Source organism: Prunus mume, linkage group LG1, assembly GCF_029339155.1.
Source record: "Prunus mume cultivar Tortuosa linkage group LG1, ASM2933915v1, whole genome shotgun sequence".
In the NCBI taxonomy this organism is placed as follows: Eukaryota; Viridiplantae; Streptophyta; class Magnoliopsida; order Rosales; family Rosaceae; genus Prunus; species Prunus mume.
In genome coordinates this window covers 25874626-25901180 of record NC_142698.1, presented here as the reverse complement: position 1 = coordinate 25901180, position 26555 = coordinate 25874626, and the positions used below count along the sequence as shown (strand labels likewise).

General features: G+C 35.8%; 3 protein-coding genes and 1 pseudogene across 4 annotated transcripts; 2 read left to right on the top strand and 2 right to left on the bottom strand.

Moving 5' to 3' along the window:
* The first annotated feature begins 4100 nt into the window (after window positions 1–4100).
* Window positions 4101–5571, top strand: LOC103323148 (uncharacterized). Its single transcript, XM_008225116.2, has 2 exons — window positions 4101–4240; window positions 4434–5571. Exon 2 carries the CDS (start codon window positions 4517–4519, stop codon window positions 5444–5446), a length of 930 nt encoding a protein of 309 aa, XP_008223338.1. The 5' UTR covers window positions 4101–4240; window positions 4434–4516; the 3' UTR covers window positions 5447–5571.
* Window positions 5572–9853: 4282 nt separating this feature from the next.
* On the top strand, window positions 9854–12144 carry LOC103323160 (uncharacterized). 2 transcript variants are annotated; one of them, XM_008225131.2, is made up of 3 exons: window positions 9854–10009; window positions 11472–11661; window positions 11810–12144. In XM_008225131.2, the coding sequence occupies exons 2-3, from the start codon at window positions 11491–11493 to the stop codon at window positions 11879–11881; spliced, it is 243 nt and encodes an 80-aa protein (XP_008223353.2). In that variant the 5' UTR covers window positions 9854–10009; window positions 11472–11490; the 3' UTR covers window positions 11882–12144. The 2 variants fall into 2 exon arrangements, with proteins under 2 accessions (XP_008223353.2, XP_088900324.1); XM_089044198.1 differs by lacking the exon at window positions 9854–10009 and having other exon boundaries at window positions 11464–11661.
* An 812-nt stretch (window positions 12145–12956) lies between these two features.
* Window positions 12957–16046, bottom strand: LOC103323174 (heat shock cognate 70 kDa protein 2-like). The gene is made up of 2 exons (XM_008225158.3): window positions 15773–16046; window positions 12957–14826 (listed from the first exon to the last, which is right to left on the bottom strand). Exons 1-2 carry the CDS (start codon window positions 15984–15986, stop codon window positions 13091–13093), a joined length of 1950 nt encoding a protein of 649 aa, XP_008223380.2. The 5' UTR covers window positions 15987–16046; the 3' UTR covers window positions 12957–13090.
* Window positions 16047–16726: 680 nt separating this feature from the next.
* On the bottom strand, window positions 16727–19266 carry LOC103324045 (heat shock cognate 70 kDa protein-like; annotated as a pseudogene).
* Window positions 19267–26555: the final 7289 nt, after the last annotated feature.

The window sequence follows — 26555 nt, the reverse complement described above, 5'->3', positions numbered from 1 at the left end:
AATAATATTCTTGTTGTAATTTATTTGTTAACGTTAACTTTGCGTGTAATATGGTGGTGATAGCCGATCGATGCTGCCGCCACCATTCATCACCCTCCACAGTTCAACCTATCAATCATTCTGCATGCTGCTGTGTATATTTTTCCCTATAGCACCGAATTCGATGCTGCTCTCACAGACTCTCTCTCTCTCTCTCTCTCTCTCTCTCCCCTCTTATCTTCTCTAGGGTTTTAGCTTAGCTTATAGGTTACTTTCCCATTACATCAGAGTCTGCATGCGACAATGGTCCTTTTAACCTGGTCTATTTGGCCGGAGGTGTTTTAGGAAATTTTGGACCAACAATAATGAAACTTTGTTTACCCAATTGTTTCTGCATTTGAATGGATCTGATCTCGAGAAAGTAAGGGGGGAAAAAGCATAGGTAAATGATCATGAGTTTGGATTGTAACATATTATTTGAAGTTTTACCTGATCAGTGTGATTTGCAACTTGACGATATCACAGATTAGTTGTTTTTTTGGGCTTTCTTACTGGGTTGCTTAGTTTTGTAATTATGTGGCCTTTCTGTTTCTAGCGAGGTTTCGGTTGTATTGAATTATCACCATTCGAACCCCCCACACCCCCCCAAAAAAAATAATAAAAATAATAAAAATAATAAAATAATAAAATCTTTCTTTGGGCCTAATTGTTAGTGGAAAGCCCAAACTTGCTTCGAAGACCAGTCCACCGCAAAAGGAAAATTAAAAAAATAATAATTAAAAAGGGTCAAATGACACTCATATTGTAGTTCTGGTAATGATTTGTAGTTTCCTTAAGCTTGCAATCAACTCCAATCAGTTAATTTCTCAAATGAATTAACAGAAAGATTAGGTGAGAAAGGCATTGTATGGGTAAATAAACATTTTTTTGTCGATTGAAAGCACATCGTCACCCACCACTGGATTTGATAGATTTATTATGTTGGACTTCATTACAAGTTTTAATAAATTCTTCAATTGCCAAAATGAAGAGTTGTTGTTTCTCCTTTCATTTTTAATATTTTAAGACTGAATGTTTAATTTGTATAAGACTTAATGAGTAATCCCTTCTTGTTATCAGGTTCCAAATTGTGACTTCTGAAGCCAATCAAATGATTGCAGAAACCACTGTGGATATTAAGAAAGGTTCCTCTCAGTTTGTGGTCCCTTAGCATCTGATGCCAGTGCAATTTGCAAGGCCTCTCTTCTCTTCTCTTCTCTTCTCTTGTGTCGAGGGCAGAGCAGAAGAGTCAGGTCCACACATGGATCCCATTGAATTCTATTTCGAATACAAAATGGATTTGCGGAAATTGTCCCAGTATATATAATCACCCTCTTCTGCTGCCAACCCCAACATACACTGCATACTTACTTTCTGAAAATGGAGAGCCCGATTCACATTCTTCACTCGTACTTGTGGTCTGTGCCGACAAAGTGTAAATAACATTGCCTCAATAGCAGATATTATTTGCAGTCACTAGGGTTGGGATTTTCTATGGAAAAATTGACCGGCGTGATTTGAGTCTTTTTTTGTTTTCTGTAATTTATCACTTTTACTTTAAAGCGGCAATAATTTAATGACTTATCTATTTTTATTGTGCTTCTTTATATATCAGATATATCGAACTATAACCTTCAATAAATCATCTTACTCAATAAAAACTCATCTCTAATCAGTGTTGATTCAACGTTTCTTCTTATCAATATGGATGTTGGTTCAACAGGTGGTTTGAGCCCAAAGTTGAACTAATCTGGCCATTCCCGGCACTCTCCAGGTTTTAGGTTTGATAAACATCGGATTAGTGAATTCTTAACAACAACAACAACAACAACAAAAAGGTATTAAGGTTTATGAGAATCTGACTGTTAAAAGAATCTTACAAGTTTGTCGGTATATATAATATCCACGTAAATTTGTGACTTCCGCACTATTGTTGTGATATGCCGATCCGACAAACAATTTGCCAAGAACGACTTTATCCATTTATGAGAACATACAATGAGGGCCCTAAAAATGGAGTTATAACACAACTAGGCATCTTCAGATTGGCTCGACAATTGTAGGCAACTTTTTTAGATGATGATCGGGCAAGTCACGAACGGTTTTGATTTGACCTCTCAGCGACCATCAATGACCCAAATAAATGGGTCCACTATAACTAGGGCACGTGCCTGGACAAGTCCTATTGTCATGGGCCTCAACCATATTTTCTGTTCCACCCACCAGCCCAAATTTTGACCTCCCGACAGCTTTGATACTTTGAGTACTTTGAACCAGCCTGTTTGTTTACCATCTCAAGTTCTCAACTCAAATGTACAAACAGATGTTAATTTGGACCAAAAATAAAACACATACTTGTTTGTTACTGAATTCATAAAGGACAGAATATCGATCTAGACTACACATACAATAAAATTTGTCGAATTCTGATGTCATTAAACAAACCCAGAATAAGCAGATTATACAGCAAGTCACAAAAGTTGGGTACAAGTAGCTAGACCTCAAAACCAAGGCTAGAGCCAAGCTTCTCACCCAGACAAGTTCAAAAACTAAACAATAACAATGGAGTTATGTTTGAATTTCTTCGATTATTAAAAAGAGAAATATCACTAGACTAAGAGCTAATTCAACACTTAATTAATCGTTTAATTTTTTATTTCGGAGAAACTTTTTGCAGAAGATTCTGTTTTATTTTCTGTTTGTTTACCAGGAAAGATACCTAAGCATGTTAAGGAAGATCGCCTCCAAAAAGAGTGACCGAGTGAGGACTAGACACGTTTAGCTCACCCATTAATCTCCAGCAATATCATTTGCACAACCCATTTCACTCCAAAAACCAACCAAAAACAAAAATAGTTAGCTGAGCATTTTACATCTGGTGGCCTAGCAATCTTTACAGAAGCTTGAACGTCAGCAGGAAAAGACCAGCTAGATATCATGGGTGACGACGAGTGTGTTGTTTGGCAGTGTCCTCAAGTCACGCTGGGTTACGTGGATGCCCAGCTTGAGTCATGCACTCCACTAGCCATTCTTTAATCTGATCCTTTGAAAAGACCAAACAAAATAAATATCCTAAATCACCTCCATCGACAGAAGGAAAAAAATCATGTGAGACGTATGGGATATTACATCCAATTATGTGAAGGGCAGGCGCATTGTGCAAGTTCCACAACAAAAATTTGTGTGGAACTGTTCTCCTTATATGATAATGGTACGTGGTGTTGAGTAGGGGTAAGGATGGAGTAAAAACTATTCAAATGTTTGGTTCGGTTTTTACATTAATTATATGTTTACCAATCTGTAATTGGATGATGATGAATTTAATTGGGAATGAGTCATAATCCAGATTCATGTTGAAGTTGTTTACTAAACTATTTGAAAGTAAAGCAGGAATAGTACTAATTCCTTATAAGTTGTTTACTAATTTCCCATGAATCATAACTGAACTTAGTTTGATTATTAAAATATCCTTGTTGTTGGGTTAAAGTTGACTAAAAATATGAAATTTTAAAAATTATATGAGCATATAATTAGTAAAAAAGATGGATTCCTGATGGATTAGAATATCACATCCCATTTGAGAGCCAAATTACTCCAAAATCAGGAGTTGAATTCCAAATTTATTTATTTTGGGACCTACTTGCCCTTTCATTTCTTTAAATAAAGTAAACACATAAGTGACACCTAACACACTTAACGATATAACATACATAAGGAACAATTTCGCACAAGTTTTTCTCTTCTCACGCATATCCTTATTTGTCAAAGATCCTAGTTAATTTGCTTATCAAGTTTCACATGATATGTTTAGAAAGTTTCATTCTTTCTAATGTTACATCCAACATTACAAGGAAATTCACACGAAAGATAAACACACACTCCAAACCTTTTCTTTCCTTTTCTTATTTTTACTTAATGATTAAAATGGCGCACACGCTTTTGCAAACCCATGTGGGTTGCTTTCCAGCCATCCCACACACACATACTCCAATCATAAAAAATGAAAGAAAAAAAAAACTAATTTAAGCGCCTCCTTGCCTCCTTAGCAAAGCAAAGGACAGAAAAAAGGAAAAAGCCTCTTTAGGCTAGCCGATGCTTAGCCAAATTTTATTTTGACTTGTGCTATATTTTATAACCTGAGCGTTTACTCTTCATTGGTTCTACTTCTACACAAGTTGTGGATGTGGCCCTTTCTGGGTGGTTGAAATCTTGGACTTTAAAGGTAAGTTTTTTATTTTCCTTTTCTTTTTTTTGCGCCGAATTTTCTCGTAGCGTGTGTTTGAGGCAACTTCTATGCAGATTTATTATGGTGTGAGAAATTCAGTAAGAAAAGAAAAAAGCAGCACTTTTTTTGGGTTCTAAATTTTCTTGTTGAATTGGTACTTATTTTTTTTTATTGTGGGATTTGTATATAGTGGAAAACTGAGAGATTCTAGAGCTGTGAGGTTATGATCAGTCCAGGTTTAGTTGTTGTGGGGATGTGAAATTCAAGGCAAAGATGACATCTTTCAGTGGATTAGGTATTGGTTTGAGCCTAGTTTTCGGGTGCCTCCTCTTGGCACTTGTTGCAGAGCTTTACTACTTGCTATGGTGGAAGAAGAGAATCACCAACAGAGAGATTGAAGAAGATTACAGCAACCATGCAAAGGAGCTCTTTCAATTTAGTTGCTGGAAAAAACCCTCTTCTTTGCAGACCAACAGTAACTCTCAGGAGAATGTTAGAGAACCAGATGCCAATCATAGCAGTAGTGAATCAGATTTAGAACTGGGCTCTAGCAAGGATTTGCTGCTCAAGCTCAATGGAGAAGAGAATGTGGAAATATCAGAGCTCATGAGGCTGCATAATCTTGCTGGCCCACCTAGATTTCTCTTCACAATCAACGAGGAGACAAAGGAGGATTTGGAATCTGAAGATGGGAAATCGAGAGGTGATAGAAGTAGAAAAGGGTCAAGAACAAGAAGCTTGAGTGATCTTATTTTGTCTGTAGACACCCCATACCTTTCCCCTTTGCCCTCCCCATCATTAAAGTCCTCACCTTTGAGCTCTTTGGACTCTTACAAACACCATGGATTCAACCCTCTCTTTGAATCATCAACAGAAGCTGAGCTGAGCAGGTTGAGATCTTCTCCCCCTCCGAAGTTCAAGTTTTTAAGGGATGCAGAGGAGAAATTGTTCAGAAGACTGATGGAAGAAGCTGAGAAAAGGGCAGCTAAAAATTGTGGGTCTGCTCAGGATTCTGGGGTTAAAGCTACACCCAATTCAACAATGGCAACAGAAGAGAAAGATGGGTCTTTTATAAGACTGGTTGTTGGTAAGAACAAGGAAAACCAGAGAGAGCATCATCACCAAAATCTACCACAAAATCCTCCAAGCTCTTCCAAGGTACTTCCACTGGCTTCTTCTCCTACAATGTTCAAATCCACTTGACAAGAAAAGCCTTTGTGCATTTAGATCTCCATTAATTACATAGAGATCTTTTGTTAATTAGTTTTTCAAGAGGATTAATTCTGTATTTATCTTAAGGGTTGAAAGGTTTTTTTTTAATTTTTTTATTTCTTTTTCTTGTTAATTTATTGTCATCCTTATTTTTAAGTTTTAGCTCTTGGGTTTTTGGGAAAAGTAAGGTAACCATGAATGGTCTGCAACATTTTTGTCTGAACTTCATTGACAATTCCAGACAGGACTGTCAAATTCTGCGGAGTGATTAAGGTGTTGGTTAGTTCAAGTGGGGGAACTTGTGGGGTAATAATTTTTGTCCCTTCCTCAAATATCCTCAGGTTTCTTAAGCCAGTAATCATCCATTATCATGAGGTTTTACTCTCGTTCTTTTTTTTAACACGGCTTTTCATTCTTCTTACTCAGCTAAATTCTACAATTAAAAGTATAAATACAAATATTTGCATAATTTCCAATTGTGTCATAAATGCCAGAAAAAGGATTCTAGATAGAATCTTTGTTATTAGGATCCAGCTAAGAGGTTAATGTGAACTTGATCATGTTCTTGAGGAATTCCTTTAGGTGCAGTCAAATTCATTTTAGGTCTATGGGCAAAAGTGGGTGCTGCATGTGTTGAAATTTTGTACAACTAATGGGTTCAACCCAAAATGGTCCACAGCTAATCTGCTTTGTGGGTTTTGTTTATTTCCCCTTGTTTTTTAATGGGTAATCTGCAATTTGAATTGGTCTTAAAGGAAACAATTGGATAATGGAGTACCCACTATTGTCAATTACCGACCTTTCCATTAAAAGAATGTAGGAAAATACACTCTTTCTCAGCTGAATGGCTCAACTTGAGTAATTTTCAGAAGTTAGTTGTGTACATGTGTCTCTCTCTTTTATAACGTATTTTACTAAACAAGAAAACTTCCTGTAATAGAAGTAGTCCTAGGTCCTTGCTCAAGACAATTTCATCTTCAAAGGGCACACTTCCAAATAGAACAAAACTAGTTCTAAGAGTAAACTTGACATGTTCTCGTAAACAAAAGTTTTAGGTCAGGGCAGCTTGCATACGCTCTCTTATCACAATCATCTCATCCTTTCACCGCTGGATTTTTGGACTTGGGAAGTAGAGTATCTATCTTTTGAAGTGGAGGGATAGTCACTTTACTAAATCTTCAAGCGAGAAACTTAAAGCTTAAAAGGGCAGGTGTCATGATTGTTTGGCTTTAGAGGAAGACTTAGTACTCAACAAAAAGTGATACGGTTTCAAAGCAAATGCTTGTAGTCGTTGTGAGAGGTCTAGGCTTTTTACCTAAACAAGAAGCAACGTCATTGTTATCACGCGACTTTGCCCAAAAGTTTTGGCTCAGCAGCTTCAAGTTTCAACTCTCCACTCTCTCTAAATAATAGAATTTCAAATTTTGAATCCTTGTAATCTTGACAAAAGATAACAAAATCCTCTAACTTGTGGTTTGAATAAGCAAAATCATCAGAACTTGAAAACAAACAAGTTCGTTTCCATTCCATGTGGTATGGTGGTAGTGGTCCAAAAAATTCCAAGCTTGCTGTCAATTTGTAGGGCCCATTTATTTTAAACCCTGTGGATGGTGGAGCCCACTTAATTCAACAAAAAACAATTTCAATTTCTTGTCATTTTCTCAACTGTCTTGCAATTTTGGATGATGAACAGAAGCCCAATTCAACATTATCTATTCCAATTTAATCTGAAGAAATTGCAAAGGTGGGGCCCAGCCCAATTTTGAACATGGCCAGAATTTCATTTGTAGGCCTGTGCGAGGGTTGGCCGGCGTCATCATCCTCGTCGTGGGTGGTAAAGGAGACAAACAAAAGCGGACCTGTTCCATGAATATTTAAAAGCCGTTGGTTTTACGTACATAAATAAAAAGAATCAAAAAAGTTCGTGGTTTTGTTGTGGATGTGAAACCCACCAGCGATGACAAGGATGAAGAAGCTTACCCAAATTGCTTTTATCCGTAATTTTTGGTATCTGCCAAAAAAGTTTGGTTTTTTCATTGTCAAGTCATGGTCATATTTTAATTTAGGGTTTCTTGATGCTCGCATAAGTCATGTAAGTTTTTATGTTATACATGGAATGCCTAAATTAAAATATGATAACATAAAAACTTACATGGAATGCGTGTCTACACAATTCATCTCATAAAAATTAGTGGTCATGTACTACTCACATTAGCCAATATTGTAAGAGATAATGTGTAAACCCATTACATGTCCATCGTACAATACAGAAATCTAGTCTTTTTGTTGTGGGGACGGAGTCTAAAAGAAAAAGGGTTTTGTAGACAGTGATCTAAAATGCGGTGGACTCAATTTACCTTATGGGTAGATTGTTAAACTTTGGGCTGGATTAAACCTTAAAATCTATATACTAACTATAAGAAGAAGAAAAAAACTCACATGGACTATAGCCCGTGTTAGATAGTGATACGGTTTGTTCCTGAATCTCACGTCAAGAATATAAAGTATTGCGTATAATAATAAACGTCTATAACATTTTGAGCATTTTCAACTATTGTTAATTGATTTTGAATTAGATGATCTAATATATTTCCAATGAAAGATCAAAATCATGTGACGCCATTTAGATAAAGCAATTCGATGCCATTTAGATAAAGCAATTCGAATTATGGGGAATCGGCAATCACCATGTTTCAAGAAAGATAATGGTGCCAAATTAGTGGAGTGGTGTTGGAACTTTTGGATTGAGAAGGGTCCATATCCACCAACTTAATTATCGTTTAGGTCGGCACACATCCATCAACTTGATTGAGTGTTGAATGGGAATTGAAATAATTTGTATAGCAGTCATGGGAGTACGGGATTTTGTTATTCTTCCACTAAGGGATGGTAGAAATTTTTGACGGGTCAGGTCTTTATTGGGTCCCTGATCTTAATGGTTGGAGATTTCAGAAAAATTTGAGGGTGGGTACGGGCAAATTTTAACAATCTCCTATTGGATATGGGTCGGGAATGGTATTGTTATCCATATCTCCGAACTCGGCCCGATATAAGAGATAAATTTATTTTTAATTAAAATAAATATATAATATAATATAATATAATATAACAATTAACTTCTTTCCTCCAAGATACTTGCTGTATTAAGTCTTGAACGGATAATGAATTGTAAATATGTTATTCCAAAAGGAAATGTGTGTTTTTTTTGTTGTTGTGGTAAATACCAAATTTAAAATGTTTCACCTCATTCATTGGCGGACCCAAGAATTTTTTAGCGGAGGTGCAATTTTGAAAGGTTAAAAACTCTTTGTGGATTGAACATCTAAGGCTTTTTACCTAAATTGACCTTAGGTCCCTTTATTTATTCATATCATACATGAAAAATTGTTCTATGTAAAAATATTGACTAAGTATGAAAAATGGTTTTTCGGAATAATCATTTTCTCAAGATAATTTTTGGCGGCTTTTATTCCTTATACATCAAATAAGAAAACTTGATTTTATGGGATTTTATTATGAAGTATGTATTGACTTAATAAGCTATCATTTTTAGCCTAAATCGTATTTTGCACTAAAACCAATTTTTCAAATTTTGATTTGGGGGGAATTTGATTTTCTAGTATTTTTATTTGAATCCAAATGGGGGGTACTTCCTTATTTACATTGTAAACTTAAGTAAATGAAGTAATATAAAAATAAATGAAAGTGAAAAGATAAAGACATTTACTTAAATGTTGAAGATGGAATTAAGGAGCAAAGGAGCAATGTCAAGCACCAACAATAGTTTTTCTGACGAGAAGAGGTGCAGCTGCACCTCTTTGCTCATTAACAGATCCGCCAGTGACCTCATTGACTTTTAAGTTTTAACTTGGACAAGAATACAGTGATAATAAGGTTGTTTTTGGTTTTGCTTATTTTTGCACTGGAATTTCCCTTCAAGTTCAATAAAAATCATACATTCTCGTACATGGAATATGACTTGGTTACAATTGATTTTGCCTAAATGAGATTATAGTATTATGGCATTAAATTTAATTTCATCCCCATCTCTTGGTTTCAAAATAAAAATTGCAAGTTGCATGGGGGGATACCTTAATATCACAATAATGATCGACATCCAACCACTTTGTTATTAATGAGGATGCATTTTGTTTGTGTCGACAGAGGTTTTTTTTGTTTGTATCCATTTATTTTTTTTCTAGTGAAAAAAGTACAAAAGAATTTTTTTTTTTTAAATTCAGATTTGCTTCGGGCAAATATTTTCGTCTAATTTTATTTTTAAATTTCTCTGCCTGTTTGAATAAGGCCAGCCAAAGGAGCCAATTAACCAAGCCCGAGTTGAATCGGGCCTACTCAGTTTGAGTCAGTCCATAGCCATGGCCTTGTAATTATGCCCAGCCCAATCATTCGCGTTCAGTCCTGTTTGCGAAGAGCTTGGCAATCTCCGCAAAATCACCGACTTAAAAATATAGAAAATTTCGAAGGAACTGCAAGCCCTAGAGTGGCACTGTCCGTCTTTAGCTCTATCTCTTTCTGGTTTAAGCCGCCGATTCGGTAATTTTCTCCGCGCTTCCTTCATTTCTTGTTCTCTATTTATCATGCTTTCATTTCTGTATTGCCAGAATTGGGGGGTTTTTTTTTTGGTCGAAACCAGAATTGGGTTTGATTTCATTCGTCAAAGAAGAAGTACTGAATAAATGGGTTTTGATTATTTTATTCGGTTACGATTCAAAGGGTGTTCATTGGTCATCAAATTTGGGAAAAAAATGGAATTTTTTGAATTTGATCGAAGTTAATTAGCATTTGCGTTTATTGTTCGTTCTTATTTACACTGCAACCGGTTCAATTTGTGCTTTGCTCATTGACACTGCAACTGGGTTAATTTTTGCTTGTTGATTTGCGCTGCAAGTGGTTAAAGTATGCTTGCTGATTTACACTGCAGCTTGGATAATCTGTTTTTGCTCGTTTACACTGCAATTGGGTTTTTGTTCATTATTGCTCTGAATCCTGTATCAATATTTGTGCTTGGTGATAACAGTAAGAATATTTTTTTGTGCTATGTTTTGATTTTCAAGCTTTGTAACATTTAATTGAACTTGTTCTGATGGTTTAAGAGAATCTATCTTCTTGGTTTTCAAGCTCTGTAACTTCTGCTCTGTGAGCTCGCATGTTTTTTATTTTTTATTTTATTTTAATGTGAATGCTTCAAACCATTATGTTTAAATTAAGTATTGTATTCTATGGATGAGACACACTGGAGTTTGAAAGAATTTTGCAATGATGGTAATGCAGCGGCATATGATAGTGCATTTTGCCCATTGAAATACAAGTTCTGTCAGGGCTTGTACCTTATATACACATTGGGTCGTTGCTGTTTTCATTTATTTTTTCTTTTTCCAATCCCTTGCAAGGTCAAGTGAGTAGGCTAAAGCATATGATGAATGTGCATTTTACATTTGGACAAGTATACAAATTACATCTGTAAAACTATGCTTTAATGATGGCTGTATGAGATCCTTTACTGATATTACTTGTCAATATTCTAAAGTTTGTATTTTTGTAAGTTAATTAATTATTTGGTTTTACATGGGTAAACAATATTATTCTATATTCATTGTCAAATAAGGAGCCCTGGTAACTCTATAATAGATTTGATTGTGAGAGTTTTGTAGGGTTAATAAATCTGGAAGATGAAGGAAGAATTTTTTTGTGCCACACGATTAAAATGAGTAAAAATCTTTTGGTGCCACACAATTGAATTAAATCTGATTTCTTTATTGTGTGCCTTAGAATTCTGGTATCTGTTTATTTCTAGGCTTTAGATTCTAAAAAATTCCTTAGTTCCCAAACCCCTGTTTTGGACTTTTTATCGTATAACAGACATCAAGGATAGGTCACAAAATTAATAGTGTTTGCAATGTTCTGTTTATTGTAGATGTGTTCCATCTTATTTGCTGGATTATTCCAACCCTTATTTCAAGAGTTGGGTGAGCCTAACAGTTTCTTGCATGGATAGGTATCTTTTGAATCAAAGAATGGGTCGGAAAGTTGGCACTGCATATCTTAATCCAAAGAAATTTGGCGCTCTTCACAAACCTTGCATGAAGGATATGCTAGCATTCCTCAACTGCTTGGCTCTTAACCATAACAGTGATGACAAGTGTGCAAGGCAGAAGGAACTTTTGGGTACTTGCATGGATGCTCAGGTAGATTTTCATTGTTCTGTCTCTGGATTCTGCATCTTCATAGTTTCTTTTCCATATGTCATTCTTAATACATAAAGTCTGCCCCTTATTTCAGTTGACAAACTTTTTCAAGGACTGTGCCCTAATGTGTCTGACTCCTTTGCTACAGAGAAACAAAAACAGAAAGTCAATGGGAAGCATCAATTACCACTTGCAGAGGTTAAGCAGGGGAAGGAAGTAGTTTGGGTTTTTGTAGAGACAAAGTTTAAATTGAGGTATGATTTTTGGAATCATCAGTGACAGAGGCTTAGTATGGAAGCTGTTCTATTGTAACACCTAGAGAATGTTCGCATATAGTTTCCCTGTTTGATTCAATAGTTGTGGAAAATTCTCGACATTATTTTGAACATTTATGTTGCAGTTAATTTGATATAAGGAAGTTTTCCAGTAATATGTAACCTGAGTCTTTCCTTGAGTAGAATGAAGGCTTAAGTTTTTAATTTATTTTCTAGTCTGACGTGTTACTACTACTAGAAACTACAGTAAACCACAATATATGATTCCAACATGCATCTGAATTAGCTCAACATTCTTCTCATGTGGATGCATTCTGATGATCATAGTAACACAACCGCCACTGAGAAAGTAGAGCCATTTCAACATGCGTCAGTTGTGTTCGTGCTATGGTTTGGTGTTCTCTTTGTATCTATACTTAGTGTTTTCTTGTAGTTATCTCCTATATATATAAAGCAAAAAGGCCGAGAATGGTGAAACATTCAAAATACCAAAAAATGTCATTGGTTAATTCAAACATTAAGAATTAAAATTATTAATTAAATGAGGATAATATGGTAAATTCATATTTTTTTTATATTAAAAAAAATTAAAATTAAAAACAAAATAAGATAATGGGTTCTACTTTTATGGAATATAATTACCCATGTTATTTTTTCTTAATTTTAAAAATAAAATAAAAAAGGGTTGTTATCTTTTCTTAATTTTAAAAATAAAATAAAAAAGGGTTGTTATCTTTTCTTAATTTTAAAAATAAAATAAAAAAGAAAATCAATTGACACATGCTTGAGCGTATTATGCTCGTGGTTTGGAACATATTAGCATTAAATCATTAGTTTGGTTGAGCCAACCAAGATGAGCCACAAACTATTTATTTAAGTCCTCAGCATGACCAGTACTTTCCTCAGGCACCTTATTTTGTTCTAGCCACCAAGAATTTGAAAATAAAGAACATGACATTTGGTAGCAACAAGAAATTCAGGTTACTCGAATCGATTATTAAATCATAGGTCAAGAGCTTAGGAAGGAAAATGATAAAAACTGAAATTCATAATCTCTAGTACAAATCAAAACTAAATTCTCAAACACATTCCAGCTACATGCTATGACTACCCTAAACCAAAAAGAGAAACTCATGGAATGAAAGAAATTTATCTTAGTCAACTTCCTCGATCTTAGGTCCTGCCCCGCTTGCAGCAGGAGGAGGAGCATCATCATCCACGCCTCTCCCACCTGCCTCGGCACCAGCACCCTGATACATCTTGGCAATGATGGGGTTGCAGAGGTTTTCAAGCTCCTTCATCTTATCCTCAAACTCATCACATTCAGCGAGCTGGTTCCCATCAAGCCACTGAATGGCATCTTCAACAGAATCCTCAATTTTCTGCTTGTCCGCTGGGTTGAGCTTCGAACCGATCTTTTCATCTCTCACTGTGTTCCTCATGTTGTATGCATAGTTTTCTAATGCATTCTTGGCCTCCACTTTCTTCTTATGATCCTCATCCTCTGATTTGTATTTCTCTGCCTCCTGGACCATATTCTCGATTTCCTCCTTCGACAACCTGCCTTTGTCATTGGTGATTGTGATCTTGTTCTTCTGCCCCGTGGTTTTGTCCTCAGCAGAGACATTCAAAATTCCATTGGCATCGATATCAAAACAAACAGTGATCTGAGGCACACCCCTAGGAGCAGGAGGGATGCCTGAGAGCTCAAACTTACCCAACAAGTTGTTGTCTCTGGTTCTTGTTCTTTCACCCTCGTAGACCTGAATCAACACACCGGGTTGGTTATCCGAGTAAGTTGAGAAAACTTGTTCCTTCTTGGTGGGAATGGTAGTGTTTCTCGGAATAAGAACAGTCATAACTCCACCAGCGGTCTCCAATCCGAGGGAAAGTGGAGTGACATCCAACAAGAGCAAGTCCTGCACCTTCTCATTGCCCTCACCACTCAAAATAGCAGCTTGCACGGCGGCTCCATAGGCAACTGCTTCATCAGGGTTGATGCTCTTGCAGAGCTCCTTGCCGTTAAAGAAGTCCTGCAACAGCTGCTGTACCTTGGGAATTCTAGTAGAACCTCCAACAAGAACAACATCATGGACAGTGCTCTTGTCCATTTTAGCATCCGTCAAACACTTCTCCACAGGATCCATACATTTTCTGAAGAGATCCATGTTGAGCTCCTCAAATCTTGCTCTGGTTATTGTGGAGTAAAAATCAATACCCTCAAACAGAGAATCAATCTCAATGGTGGTTTGAGCAGTAGAGGAAAGAGTCCTCTTTGCTCTCTCACAAGATGTTCTCAATCTCCTCAGTGCCCTGGGGTTATTGCTAATGTCTTTTTTGTTCTTCCTCTTGAACTCCTGTACAAAATGGTTCACCATTCTGTTATCAAAATCTTCACCCCCAAGGTGGGTATCTCCAGCAGTAGACTTAACCTCAAAAATACCCTCTTCGATCGTAAGAAGAGAAACATCGAAAGTGCCACCACCAAGGTCAAAGATGAGGACATTCTTCTCACCAACACTTGTGGCTTTCTTGTCAAGTCCATAGGCAATGGCAGCTGCAGTTGGCTCATTAATGATACGCATAACGTTCATGCCCGCAATCACACCAGCGTCCTTCGTGGCCTGGCGTTGAGAGTCATTGAAGTATGCCGGGACAGTGACAACAGCATTCTTCACGGCCGAACCAAGGTAAGCTTCGGCGATTTCACGCATCTTCGTTAGAACCATAGACGATATCTCCTCAGCAGCAAACTGCTTCTCTTCGCCCTTGTAGTTCACCACAATGGTTGGCTTGTCCCCGGCGCCAGGAATGACCTTGAAAGGCCATAACTTCATGTCACTCTGGATAGAGGCATCACTGAATCTCCTGCCGATCAAACGCTTCGCATCTAACACAGCGCAAACAAAAGTTTAAGAGATTAGAGCCGCATATCAAAACCATTACAAAAACTAAATTTTATTTATAACTAAAACATTGCAAGGGAAAAAACTTAATTCAAGCATAAAGATGACAAACATCATCGATACAATCTCAACAGTAGTAAAGGGAGAAGAGGAACCCCACCATTAATAAATTACTAGATCTCGTACACATCCGTATGTGATCAACAATACAACCAATGATAAATTACTTATTTGATATTGGCCTATTAATTAAATTAGGGAGCTGATTTCCCCACTCCCTTTTTCTCCACTTACACTCCTTTTTGTTTTTTTAATACTTTTTAATCAATTTTGCTCTTTTTTATTCTTTCTTTTTCCTATTTTACCCTTAATGATGTGGCAAGTGAGCACTTTGGAGAGGGGGTTGTTGCTGGGGAAAATATTTTGTTTGTTTTTAAAATAATAATTTTAAAGAACTCATCCATCCATTGAAAATGGGGTGTAAGTAAATTAAGTTTTAAAAGATAATAATAATAATATAAAAGTGAAGTAAAAATAAATTAATGTAGGTAAGGGTATAATAGGAATGAGCAAAAACTTAAAAAACAAAATTGATTAAAAAATATTTTAAAATAAAAAGGAGTGTAAGTAGAGAAAAAGGGAGTGGGAAAATCAGCTCCCTTAAATTAAACCAAATCACAATGGCTTATTTAACAATAACCTAATCTTTCTATCAGAAAAGAAAAAAAAAAAAAACTAATCAAAACACCAAATATTTACAAGGATTCATACAAATAAATCATATTAAACCATCGAACAAAACCAAATCAAACACGTGATCTGCAAAGACACATGCATATGCATACACGTAGAATCAAAAGAAACGAAACCACGCAGAAACGACGTTGCTTTTAGATTTAGAGAGAGTGATTGAAAAACATGAAAACTGACCGAAGACAGTGTTGATGGGGTTCATGGCGACCTGGTTCTTGGCGGAATCACCGATCAAACGCTCAGTGTCCGTAAACCCGACATAGGACGGCGTCGTTCTGTTGCCCTGGTCATTGGCTATGATCTCAACGCGATCGTGTTGCCATACGCCGACGCAGGAGTAGGTGGTTCCGAGATCGATACCGATGGCAGGGCCCTCGCCTTTGGCAGCCATTGAAGAAAGCTTGAAACTGGTGCTTGTTTTGTTTGTGTGAATGTGAGTGCGTGGTATGAGGTGAATAGGTTAGGGAGGTGAAGTGAGGAGGTAGTTATATATATAGATGGAGTTTCCAGAAGCTTCTAGACCGAGTTTGTGTGGGATTTCATAGACCGAGTTTCCAGAAGCTTCTTCCTCCAACCGTTTCCATATTTTATAGAGAATGTGTTTGACAGTGTAAAAGGGGAACCAGTTCTTTGTCTAAAAATATGAAGGAGGTTATTCTATAGATTTGGAATTCACGTATCCCTCAATGATTTGGCTCCATTAAAGATTTTAAGTTAAGGACTTCTAATCTTAGCAATTAGATTGCATATGTGGTGTATTTTTTTTAAATTATTTAAACCACTAACATATCTAATGGATTGCTGAGATTAATTAGAACTCCCTAAGTAATTTTTAAGAAAATCCTCATTGGAAAAACTCCCTTTTTCAATTACTTTAAAAAAAAAAAAATACAAGACTACGAGAAGGAGAGTGGTTTCTCACACACACTACTAAAGTGTCACGGGAGTGTTATGATTTCTCACATATTTTGAAATTACTTATTATGTGTTAGTAAACGCCGATGAAGTTGGAAATTAGAATAATTCTCTAATACTCATTCTAGCTAAGAAACCATAAATGACCAAATTTTGCAAGGGGTTTTGTGATAGAATAGAACTCAAGAAAAAAAAAATTCATAACCGGACTATAGCTAAATAAATAGAGAATACTTTTGTAGCAGCTAGCCACTTCAAGATTAATTAACTAAAAAAGCATATTAACTACATCTATTCTACCAAACTTAGCTAAAGAGAGAGTACTATACGATCGAGCTCTTCATAACCGCTAGCCTTATATACTTTCATATACTCCTTATCCGCAGCAATATTCTCAATTTCCTCCTGGGATAATCTCTCATAATTGTTGACTGTGAGTATGTTCTTCCGCCCAGTGGTTTTGTCCTCAGCAACCGCATGGACAGTGAAAATTCCGTCGGCGTCGATATCGTAGCAGATGGTGACCTGAGACACCCGCTGGGGAGCAGGACGGATGCCTGAGATCCCAAATTTACCCAACACGTTGTTTCTTAAGGGCCTTGGATTTTCACCCTCAAATACCTGAGTATACACGCAAGGTTGGTTATCCATGAAGGTTGACACAATCAAGGTTGGTTATCCATGAAGGTTGACACAATCAGTTCCTTGCTGGTGGGAATTCTAGTGTTTCTCGGAATAAAGACATCCATAACTCCTTGCATACTATAAAATCCAAGGGAAATTGGGGCAACATCATGCAAGACTAAGTCCAGGCGGTTCTGATCGCCCAAAATGGCAGCTTGTACCGCGGCGCCATATGCAACTGCTTCATCAGGATTGATGCTCTTGCAAAGCTCCTTGCCATCAAACAAGTCCTGCAATAGCTGTTGTACCTTGGGAATTTTAGTAGAACCTCCAACAAGAACAACATCATTGACAGTGCTCTTGTCCTCCACCTTAGCATCCATCAAACACTTGTCCACAATGTCCATGCACTTTGTGAAGAGGTCCATGTTGAGCTCCTCAAATCTTTCTCTGGTTATTGTGGAGCAAAAGTCAATGCCCTCAAATAGAGAGTCAATCTCACTGGTGGTCGTTTGAGTAGTTGTGCAAGAAAGAGTCCTCTTCGCTCTCTCACAACATGTCCTCAATCTCCTCAATGCTCTGGGGTCATTGCTCATGTCCTTTTGTGTTTGATCTTCAACTCCTCCACAAAATGGCTCATCATTCTGTTGTCAAAATCTTCACCTCCTAGGTGGGTGTCTCCAGAAGTAGCTTTGACCTCAAAAGTACCCTCTTCAATTGTGACAAGGGAAACATCAAAAGTACCACCACCAAGATCAAAGATGAGGACATTGATCTTGTCACCGGCAGCACTTGAGGCTTTCTTGTTAAGACCGTAGGCAATGGCTTCGTTCAGTTGGCTCGTTAATGATACGCATAACATTCATGCCGGCAATCACACCGGCAGCCTTTGTGGCCTGGCGTTGAGAGTCACTGAAGTATGCCGGGACGGTGATAACAGCATTCTTTACAGTTGAGCCAAGGTAAGCCTCTGCTGTTTGCCGCATCTTTGTGAGAACCATAGCTGATATCTCCTCAGCACCAAACTGCTTCTCTTCACCCTTGTAGTTCACCACAACCATTGGCTTGTTTCGCCCGGCACAAGGAATGACCTTGAAAGGCCACAACTTCATGTCACTTTGAACAAAGGCATCAGTGAATCTCCTACCAATCAAACGCTTTGCATCTAGCTCAACCCAAATTAATGAAATCACATTAGAAATAAATTTGGTTGGATATATACATACCAAAGCATATATGTATAAACCAGATCAACGAAAACTAATTAATTAAGCACTCCCACAATCGTTAAAACTTTGAATTATATATTTTCGAATCACACACACTTGTTAGAGATGCAATCAACAATAGAATCAACAATAAATGAGTATTCTAATCTTATTTATTCAACTATCATGGTTATTGACATTCTGAAAAGGTCACCAATTTCTTTATCATAGAGTGCAATTTCTCTAATAATGACTTTTTTGGAGCGTTAATAATAATTTCCTAAGTATACGTGATAGGGTGTGAGAACTCACCGAAAACAGTGTTGATGGGGTTGATGGTGACCTGGTTTTTGGCAGCATCGCCGATCAAACAGTCTGCGTCTGTAAAAAACACGTAGGACGGCGTCATCCTGTTGCCCTGATCATTGGCTATAATCTCAACATGGCCGTCTTGCCATACTCCAACGCATGAGTACGCGGTTCCAAGGTCAATACCAATTGCTGGTCCTTCACCTTTTGAAGCCATTAATTGAAAAACAAAAAATTATATGCCAGAAAATGGGAGGGGTTGAAGGATGAGAGGGCGTGAGGGGATGAGATAGGTTAGTCGATCATATAGAGAGACTGAGAGATTCGGATGGATAGGTTTAGGAGTTCTGGTTTGTATACAAAATGTGTTTTGAGGGTGTGTTTGTGATGACCTAAAAGACTTCAAACATGATCAACTAGAACCTAGATATCATGTTTGAGGGTGTTTTTGTTTTTAATTCCTTCCCTTCTTCTTTTTTGTTTTTTTTTGTTTTTTTGCGCCAAAGTTAGGATGGGGGAGAATAAGGGAAATTCACACACACGGATACCATAAAAATTTGAACCCATGACCAATTGGGAATTCTAGAATAATCACCCTCCCCCATACCCATTATCACTTGCATAAAAGAATAATCACGTTTTCATTTTCACTCTATTATTAATTTAAATTGAGCAGGGGCTGGAGTTCATAATTTCACTAGAATGAAACCGCCCTTTTTTTCTTACTTAGGGAAGGTATGGATTGTGCTTGTAATTTTGGATAAATTGATCATATAGAAGAGCTCTAGAGTGGTCATTCACATTTATACATATCGAAATTTATTGGATTATTGGATTTCACTGATTATTCAATTTAAAAGTCCACATCTAGTAATCTCTTTGCGTTTGTGATGACGTTATTACAAAACTTATTAAGAAAGGGAAAATTTTGGTACGCTGGTTGTAAATTTTTTTCATTTATGTACTTTTTTTAAATACATTTTTTATGTACCTTTTTGTGTTTGAATAAGTACAATATATTCATGTTCTAAAAAGCTCAGCTCAGCGCCCCGAGCGTAAGCTTCTACTGCTGTCACTCATGCGGTACAAGCATTGCATTGGCATCAGACCGTATTTGGACCTCTCTGATCGACGGACACCACGGCTTATTTCAAAAAGTGTAAGCTTCAGAAAACTATTTGATCAATTCACTGTTTTACGTTTTCTTAAGTTTTTTTGTTTTTCAATCTCCATGCAGGTTACTCTTGGAAGTGAAGAGTCAACCTGTATATCCTGGTGATGCTACTTTAGTTGCACTGGAGGCCAACTGCGTTGTTTGCAAACTGTTTCTGGGATACAAGATTGAAAAACTGCGGGATCGTAGCATTAAATTACCAAAGGAGGGCCAGTTTTTCCTTGACGTGCGGAAGCTGGATGCCTACTGGAGTCTGGTAATTGTCTTTAATTTCTGGATTTTTTTATTCTAAATCACCTTGTTTTTCGTTTATGTGAAGTCACTTTTAAATTAGGGAAATTAACTATTATACCAAATATAGGAGCCCAAATTATAAAAAAATCATGTATAAAATGGACTTTAGAAACATACTCAAAGCCCATTTACAATATAACAAAAAAGTTTTTAACTTCTTTTAAATTACAAAATTGCCATTGATTTTTAAAACAAGCTCAACCTCAAAACCTCATAAAAAAAATCCAAAACACTCAATAGGGTATCAAAGTAATTTAATAATCAAAATTAAATTCAACAGAGCCAGCTTTCAATTTTTGAATTTTATATATATATAAATTAAATAGTATATGGTTTATTTATAGTTTTATGCTAAGAATGGGTATATGGCTAAATATCTCTCATAAGTAGCCCTTAGATGAGGTCTTATCTCTTAATTGTTAAATCAGATTAATCAATTTTATCTAATGATTAACCAATTTAATCCAATAGTTAAAAGATAAAACTTTACTTACGGGTGATATATAAGACACCCACTATAGAATTCATGGTGGGAGAATACCCTTAGGTGGCAAATCAATAAAGGCCCAATTGACCATTTCAAGATTGCTCTGCGGCTAACAAAGGCCTAAGAAGCCAGTCCTGTCCCCTAATGCAATAGAGTATACTATCCAGGCCCACAGAACCATGTGGCTCTCGCAATCCATGCCAATGCAGAGCATTCGTTCCCGTATGATATGTTTGGTTTTCTTGTTTTTGTTCAACATGTTTGGTTATCTTTTTGAATGGTTATTTATTTATTATTATCTTTTTTTTTTCTTTTTTTCATATGATCATATTGGTTTGGTCATCTGATCGAGTTTTGATTTGGTAGGAGATTCACTGATGCCTATTTTAAGATTGTAATAGTAATGATTCTAAAAGTAAAAAAGGAAAAGAGAATGGACGGTAATTCAAACTCTAATATCGGTATAGTAATAAATGCTCGTAATACTAGAGAGCTATAAAAAAAAATTATCGAAACAAAAGTAAATTCCAAAAATTCCTGAATATTATTTGTTGCAGTAGTCTGGTCAGCTGACAAACTAAACTAATAAACGCGGATTACTATTCTAAAACTTCAAATTATAAATGAGATCAAATTGAAAAGCTCGATTGAGACCATGTCAATTTCCTTGTAATAACAAAATTTCAAGGAGGAGAAGCGTCGTTTGCATGCACTTGAAAAGCAGCATCTAGTTGATGCAGGAACATCACAAATTGACCTTCCTTTGGAAATTCAACGATGGGATCCTCCACCCTTTGAATCTTGTATCCCAAGAAAGCTTGGCACGCAGCGCATTTCACATCTGTCGCCAGTATGCTAAAGGAAGGATCACGGTATTCCCTCCCTACCTCAGCCAAGTTTACACATTTTAGGAATATTCCATGTCTCTCCTGCAAAAGAAAGAAGGAAAAAAAAAAAGGTAACATGTTATAAAAACAAATTTCAATGATTTTGCCGTTTTACTCTTCGCACTTAACCCTCACGAACTAAAAATTTGAACTAATCAAAACAGCCAATTTAGCCATGGCTATTTTAATTAGTTCGAGGTGCTAAATTGGCTGATTTTTAAGTTCGGGGGTTAAATTCGATTAGGTGATAGTTCATGATATAAAACGGCTGAAAAAACCATTGTAATTTTAAAGAAAAACAACAAAAAGGATTGAGAAAACTGCATGAAACCAAAACCAAGACTCTGAAGTTACAAAGAAGCACTGAACAACAAGAAGTAAGAGCTTAGGAGCTGGTGATTGAACAATGAAAGAAGATGAAGGAAAGAAGAAGAAGCAACGGCTGAAAATATTGTTCATCGTGGGAACAAATTTACAATAGCAGAGAAAATTCAGAAATACAATTTCCTTACTCCACCAGATTCAGAATGCTTGCAGAACAAGATCGTTATCACTAAAATTATGAATTTAAATTACCTTCATAGTCACCCTAATGCAATCATTCGCTACGGCAATAACAGTACTGCAGTTCTTGCACTGTAGAATCTCCATTGCCATGAGTAATCAGCCAGAAAATTAATCAGAGAGAAGATTAAGTGAAGATGTGCTTGGGGGAGGGAGGGAGGGAGGGATGTGCTTTATAAGGGACTCCTTGAAGTAGGAAACTTAGAAAGAAAAATTAGGATGGAAATTGGGAAACTTGGAGGTTGGAAAAATTATAATTGGAAAGTGGGAATCTTAAGCCTCTGCTGCTCATCTTCATGCTTTACAATTAGGAAACCTGATAATAAAAAATTAGCATGCAAATTGGGAAACTTGGAGGCTCTTTTCCCTCTCGTAAACCCTTTGGAATTGGAATTGGATGTGATCATGTGAGGATTGCAAGAGAATTATTGGGCTTTTCATGTACCGTACGGTCCTCCCTTTGTTTAAAGCTTTTTATTGGGCTAAGCTCTTTTGTATTTTGGGCTTCGTGTGTTCCTTTTGCTCCCAGTTTAAAGTTGTCCAGATTTTAGTTTCAGGCCCAAAAAAGTGCATAAACAAAATTTAATTAATTAATAAATAAAAACTTTCTTAATCAATTATTTTGTAATAACATTATCAAAAACGCAAAGAAGTTGATAGATGTGAACCTTTAAACCGTATAATCAGCTTAATTAATTGATAATAAAGTTTGAAAGGTGAAGCTACACTACATATATATAAAATCGTAATGCCAAGGCTGAAAATTTTAAATGATTTTAAATACAGCTTAAAGCACATACAAAAATATTGAAATATATAGTTAGTGGGGAGAGGATCGTTAATCTATATATATATAGCAAAAGATAGAGAATGGTGAAACATTTAAAATACTAGAAAATGCTCTTCGTTAATGTAAATATTAAAAATTGAAACTATTAATTAAATAATTATAATATAGTAAATTCAGACCTTTTCATATTAAAAAATTTTATAAAAACAAAATAAGATAATTGATCATATTTTTATAGAACATAACTATCCATCATCTTTTTAAATTTTATATAAAAACAAAACAAAAAACCAATGGGCACACTCGGGTGCCAAGGGCTGGTTAGTAGAATGGTAAAAGAACTGAAAAGAAACTTTTATTTTCCACAATATTTTTCTTTTTTGATATTGATTTCTGTGCTCGTGCAGGTACCAGTTATGTCTTTCCGGACCCTATTATATATGACAGGGATGTGGCTTTTGCCTCCTACACTAAATAAATAAACCTCGTTCGAAATAATATTATATTTTGTCGGCATGCACAAGTAGACAGATACTAATTTTTCCCCTCGCGTGTTGTGAAGCTGTGGTCGGTTTTCTGGTCATTCTCCTGATCAGATTAAAGCATGAGAGATAGAGAGAGAGGACTTCTTTTAACTTTGGTAGCAGATTTGTTCTCTCCCACACTGTCGAAGCTGTGCGTTTTGGCTGTGCGTTTTGGTTTCATATGGCTAGTCCTTTTGTTTACATATAGAATTCTAACACAACAATATCTGAGTACAATCTACAGTGCATGATGTATATCTAACATGGTATCAAAACTTCGTTACGAGCTAGCGACATGTGGGTTATGGGGCCACCATGCTTATCTGAGGGTAATTATGTTCGGCATGCATTTAGACTTAGTAATTTAACTTGACTGAGTATTAATAAAATGTACCATATACTGTAGATTGATGCTAAAAATACTAGAGCCAATCACCTCCTCTCCTATATTATTTAACGCATCACATCCACTTGTATTGCAACATAGCTTTGACATAAAAAGTAAAAATGGTTCGTACCATCTCTCTATTTGAAATTAGATGGAGAACCTTGCTTTTGATGTAGTTGACCCCCCCTCATAATGCTTGATTCGTGAAGGTTTGTACCAAAAAAGCGAGCAATTTAGGTCCAACCAATAAACCATTTAATCATTTACATATCAAACCCAAAAAGTGCATAGGGTTTGTGGGGCAAGAACATTATCTGTCTACGCGCAAAGAGTCCCCTGTGGGAGTGTATGAGAGAGAGAGAGAGAGAGAGAGAGAGAGAGAGAGGGGATGGATCAGATGGACAAGTTAATATGTTAAAGCTGCAATTTGCTTCCTTTCCAACTAAACATATCTCCCCACATGAAGAGAGTTAGCTTTTGGCATGAAAAAATGGAGCAAAAGGCCGTACTCTGGCTAAATTGGATGGAGAATTAGATTCCAACGCCACTAAACCAACCAAAGATCAGTCTTTTCCGATTGGGATCGATTTATTTATAAACAAACAAGTGGAATCTTCCGCACGTTCATTCAAGATAAAAACAGCAGCAGGAAGCACGATGAGATATGCATGCAATATTCTTAAGATAAAAATAATAATGCCCAAACAAAGAGATTATGAGGCAGCAGCTCCACCCATGCATAAATTCTGGCCTTCATTTAAAGTTCAAATAATCAACTATTAAATAAGATAAACTGGACTGAATCCACCATTGTTAAGGGAAATCTATCCTCTCTATTATTCTAAAACACTTCAGCCACAGCTGGTTTATATAGAGCCCAGCAAGGGCTCAGGCAAAGGTCTCTTTCATTACACTGGCTAATTAAAATAAAAAAATCAATAGAAAATAAGACTAGGAGTGTTAGAATACATTATTTATTTGATCAAAAAAAAATTGTCTAATTTTTAGATATTCCCTCAACGATCATATAACTTGAATCCGAAACCATTTAACCTTAATTAGATTATTATTAGTTTAGTCTTTTCTTGGAGTATCATGTTCATTTATTTTGTCACTAGCAATTAGATACTTTAATAATTTTTAATTTTTCTGATTTTTTGTAAGGATGATCTATGAATGAAGACTTGAAAAATAGAAGGTTTGAATTTGTTAAAAAAAAATTGTATAGTACCTTAAAAGGTGTCTCTCAAATAATTCATTTAAAAATCCTCAATGAATATATATATATATATATATTGTAGGTAATTTTAGAAAAGTAAATCTATGGTTGGAATTTGAGAATGCTATAAGATTTTCATGGTCATCTATGTTGTTGGCGATGAACATTTTGAATGCACGACGCTTCCACGTGGTATATTGTAATTGTACAAGACAAAAGAAAAATAGTAGTTTATTGCACATCTTCATGAGTTACGACCCCTTTATATGAAAAATATTCGGTAAACGTCAGCAAATTTTAACTTAAATTGAAAGTTGGACAAGCATGATCTCTCATGTTCTTTTGAGTTTTGACTGATTTTCTTGATAACAAAAGGCAAGGAAATTTCAAACAAGATATAAAATATTCACTAGTGTTACTATCATGAACTAAACTTTACTTTCGCTGCTCAATTTGCTTCGTATATATTTTGTATTGGTATATAAGAAATTTCTCCTATAAACTAGCGGGGTCTCGACATCAAAAAGAAACTTACTTATTCGTATAACACATCACATGACCTGATTATTATGTAACTCAATAAAAATAAGTTTGTATACAACTCGGGATAGTTGAGTTGAGTGAGTTCATAACTTCATATCCCCCCCGACCATAGGCATCCGATGAAAAAGATTGACATTGATGTGTTGCTACATCATTGGACTATGGGGGCGCCACCAGCCCATACTTTCTTAATTTCAGGATCCTACTTTTGCTCATTCATTATTAAGAGCCGATGGGGCCGCAGCTTGAGAAGTCATCTACAAATTTTTCTATGCTTTTTAACGTTTAACTTAACTTTTTTCTGATATCCGTTGGATTTTTCTCATGCCGTAACCACATTAGCATTGTTTTTCCATGAAAAAAAAAAATGTAGTTCTTGTTTGTTTTTCAGTGATATCTATTGATTAGAGTATGTTTTATATTTAAAGCACGTAAATGCAAGACTTTATTGTAGGTGAGTTATCTCATTAAAATCAATTAAATAATATCATAACATTAGTTTTTATTTTAGTACAAGCGATATCGTAACATTAGTTAGAATACTAATTAAAATGTAAAATTTGTACTTTCTACTTTCGGATGGACATTCCAACGAGGGTTTGAAGAGATATTTGGGGTTAGAAAGGGATTTAAAATCCCGTATTAGTAAAGTATCAAGTTAAACCATGTTGAAATTGTAGAATTGTTTGTCTAAAAAAATTTTGGAATGGAATTGTTTATTCAAATTTCTAACTTAAAGTTGAAATGTTATTTTCTAAAATCTATTACATAATATCAGCCTTTTCTTAGTTTATTATGCATGAAACTTTTAGTTTAATTTTAAAAGCCTTCTATTGCATGATCTATTTGTGCTTTTCCATTTTATAAAATAAAAATAAAAAATCCAAATATACAAGTTTGGCATGAAATTAAATTTTGTTTTGTTCCAAATATATTCAAAATTGGTCTCTTTTTAAAGATCTCTTTTAGAATATTTCAATGGTACAATTTATCCATGTTATTTTATTTGGGTATGTAAAAAAATATGTAAGAAG

Excerpts from the sequence above, each read along its gene's own strand:
- LOC103323148 (XM_008225116.2), top strand. The coding sequence starts at position 4,517 with ATGACATCTTTCAGTGGATTAGGTATTGGTTTGAGCCTAGTTTTCGGG.
- LOC103323160 (XM_089044198.1), top strand. The coding sequence starts at position 11,464 with ATGGATAGGTATCTTTTGAATCAAAGAATGGGTCGGAAAGTTGGCACT. Across the intron at positions 11,662-11,809 it reads GTACTTGCATGGATGCTCAG|AGAAACAAAAACAGAAAGTC; the intron begins GTAGATTTTCAT and ends CCTTTGCTACAG.
- LOC103323174 (XM_008225158.3), bottom strand. The coding sequence starts at position 15,986 with ATGGCTGCCAAAGGCGAGGGCCCTGCCATCGGTATCGATCTCGGAACC. Across the intron at positions 14,827-15,772 it reads CCCCATCAACACTGTCTTCG|ATGCGAAGCGTTTGATCGGC; the intron begins GTCAGTTTTCAT and ends GCGCTGTGTTAG.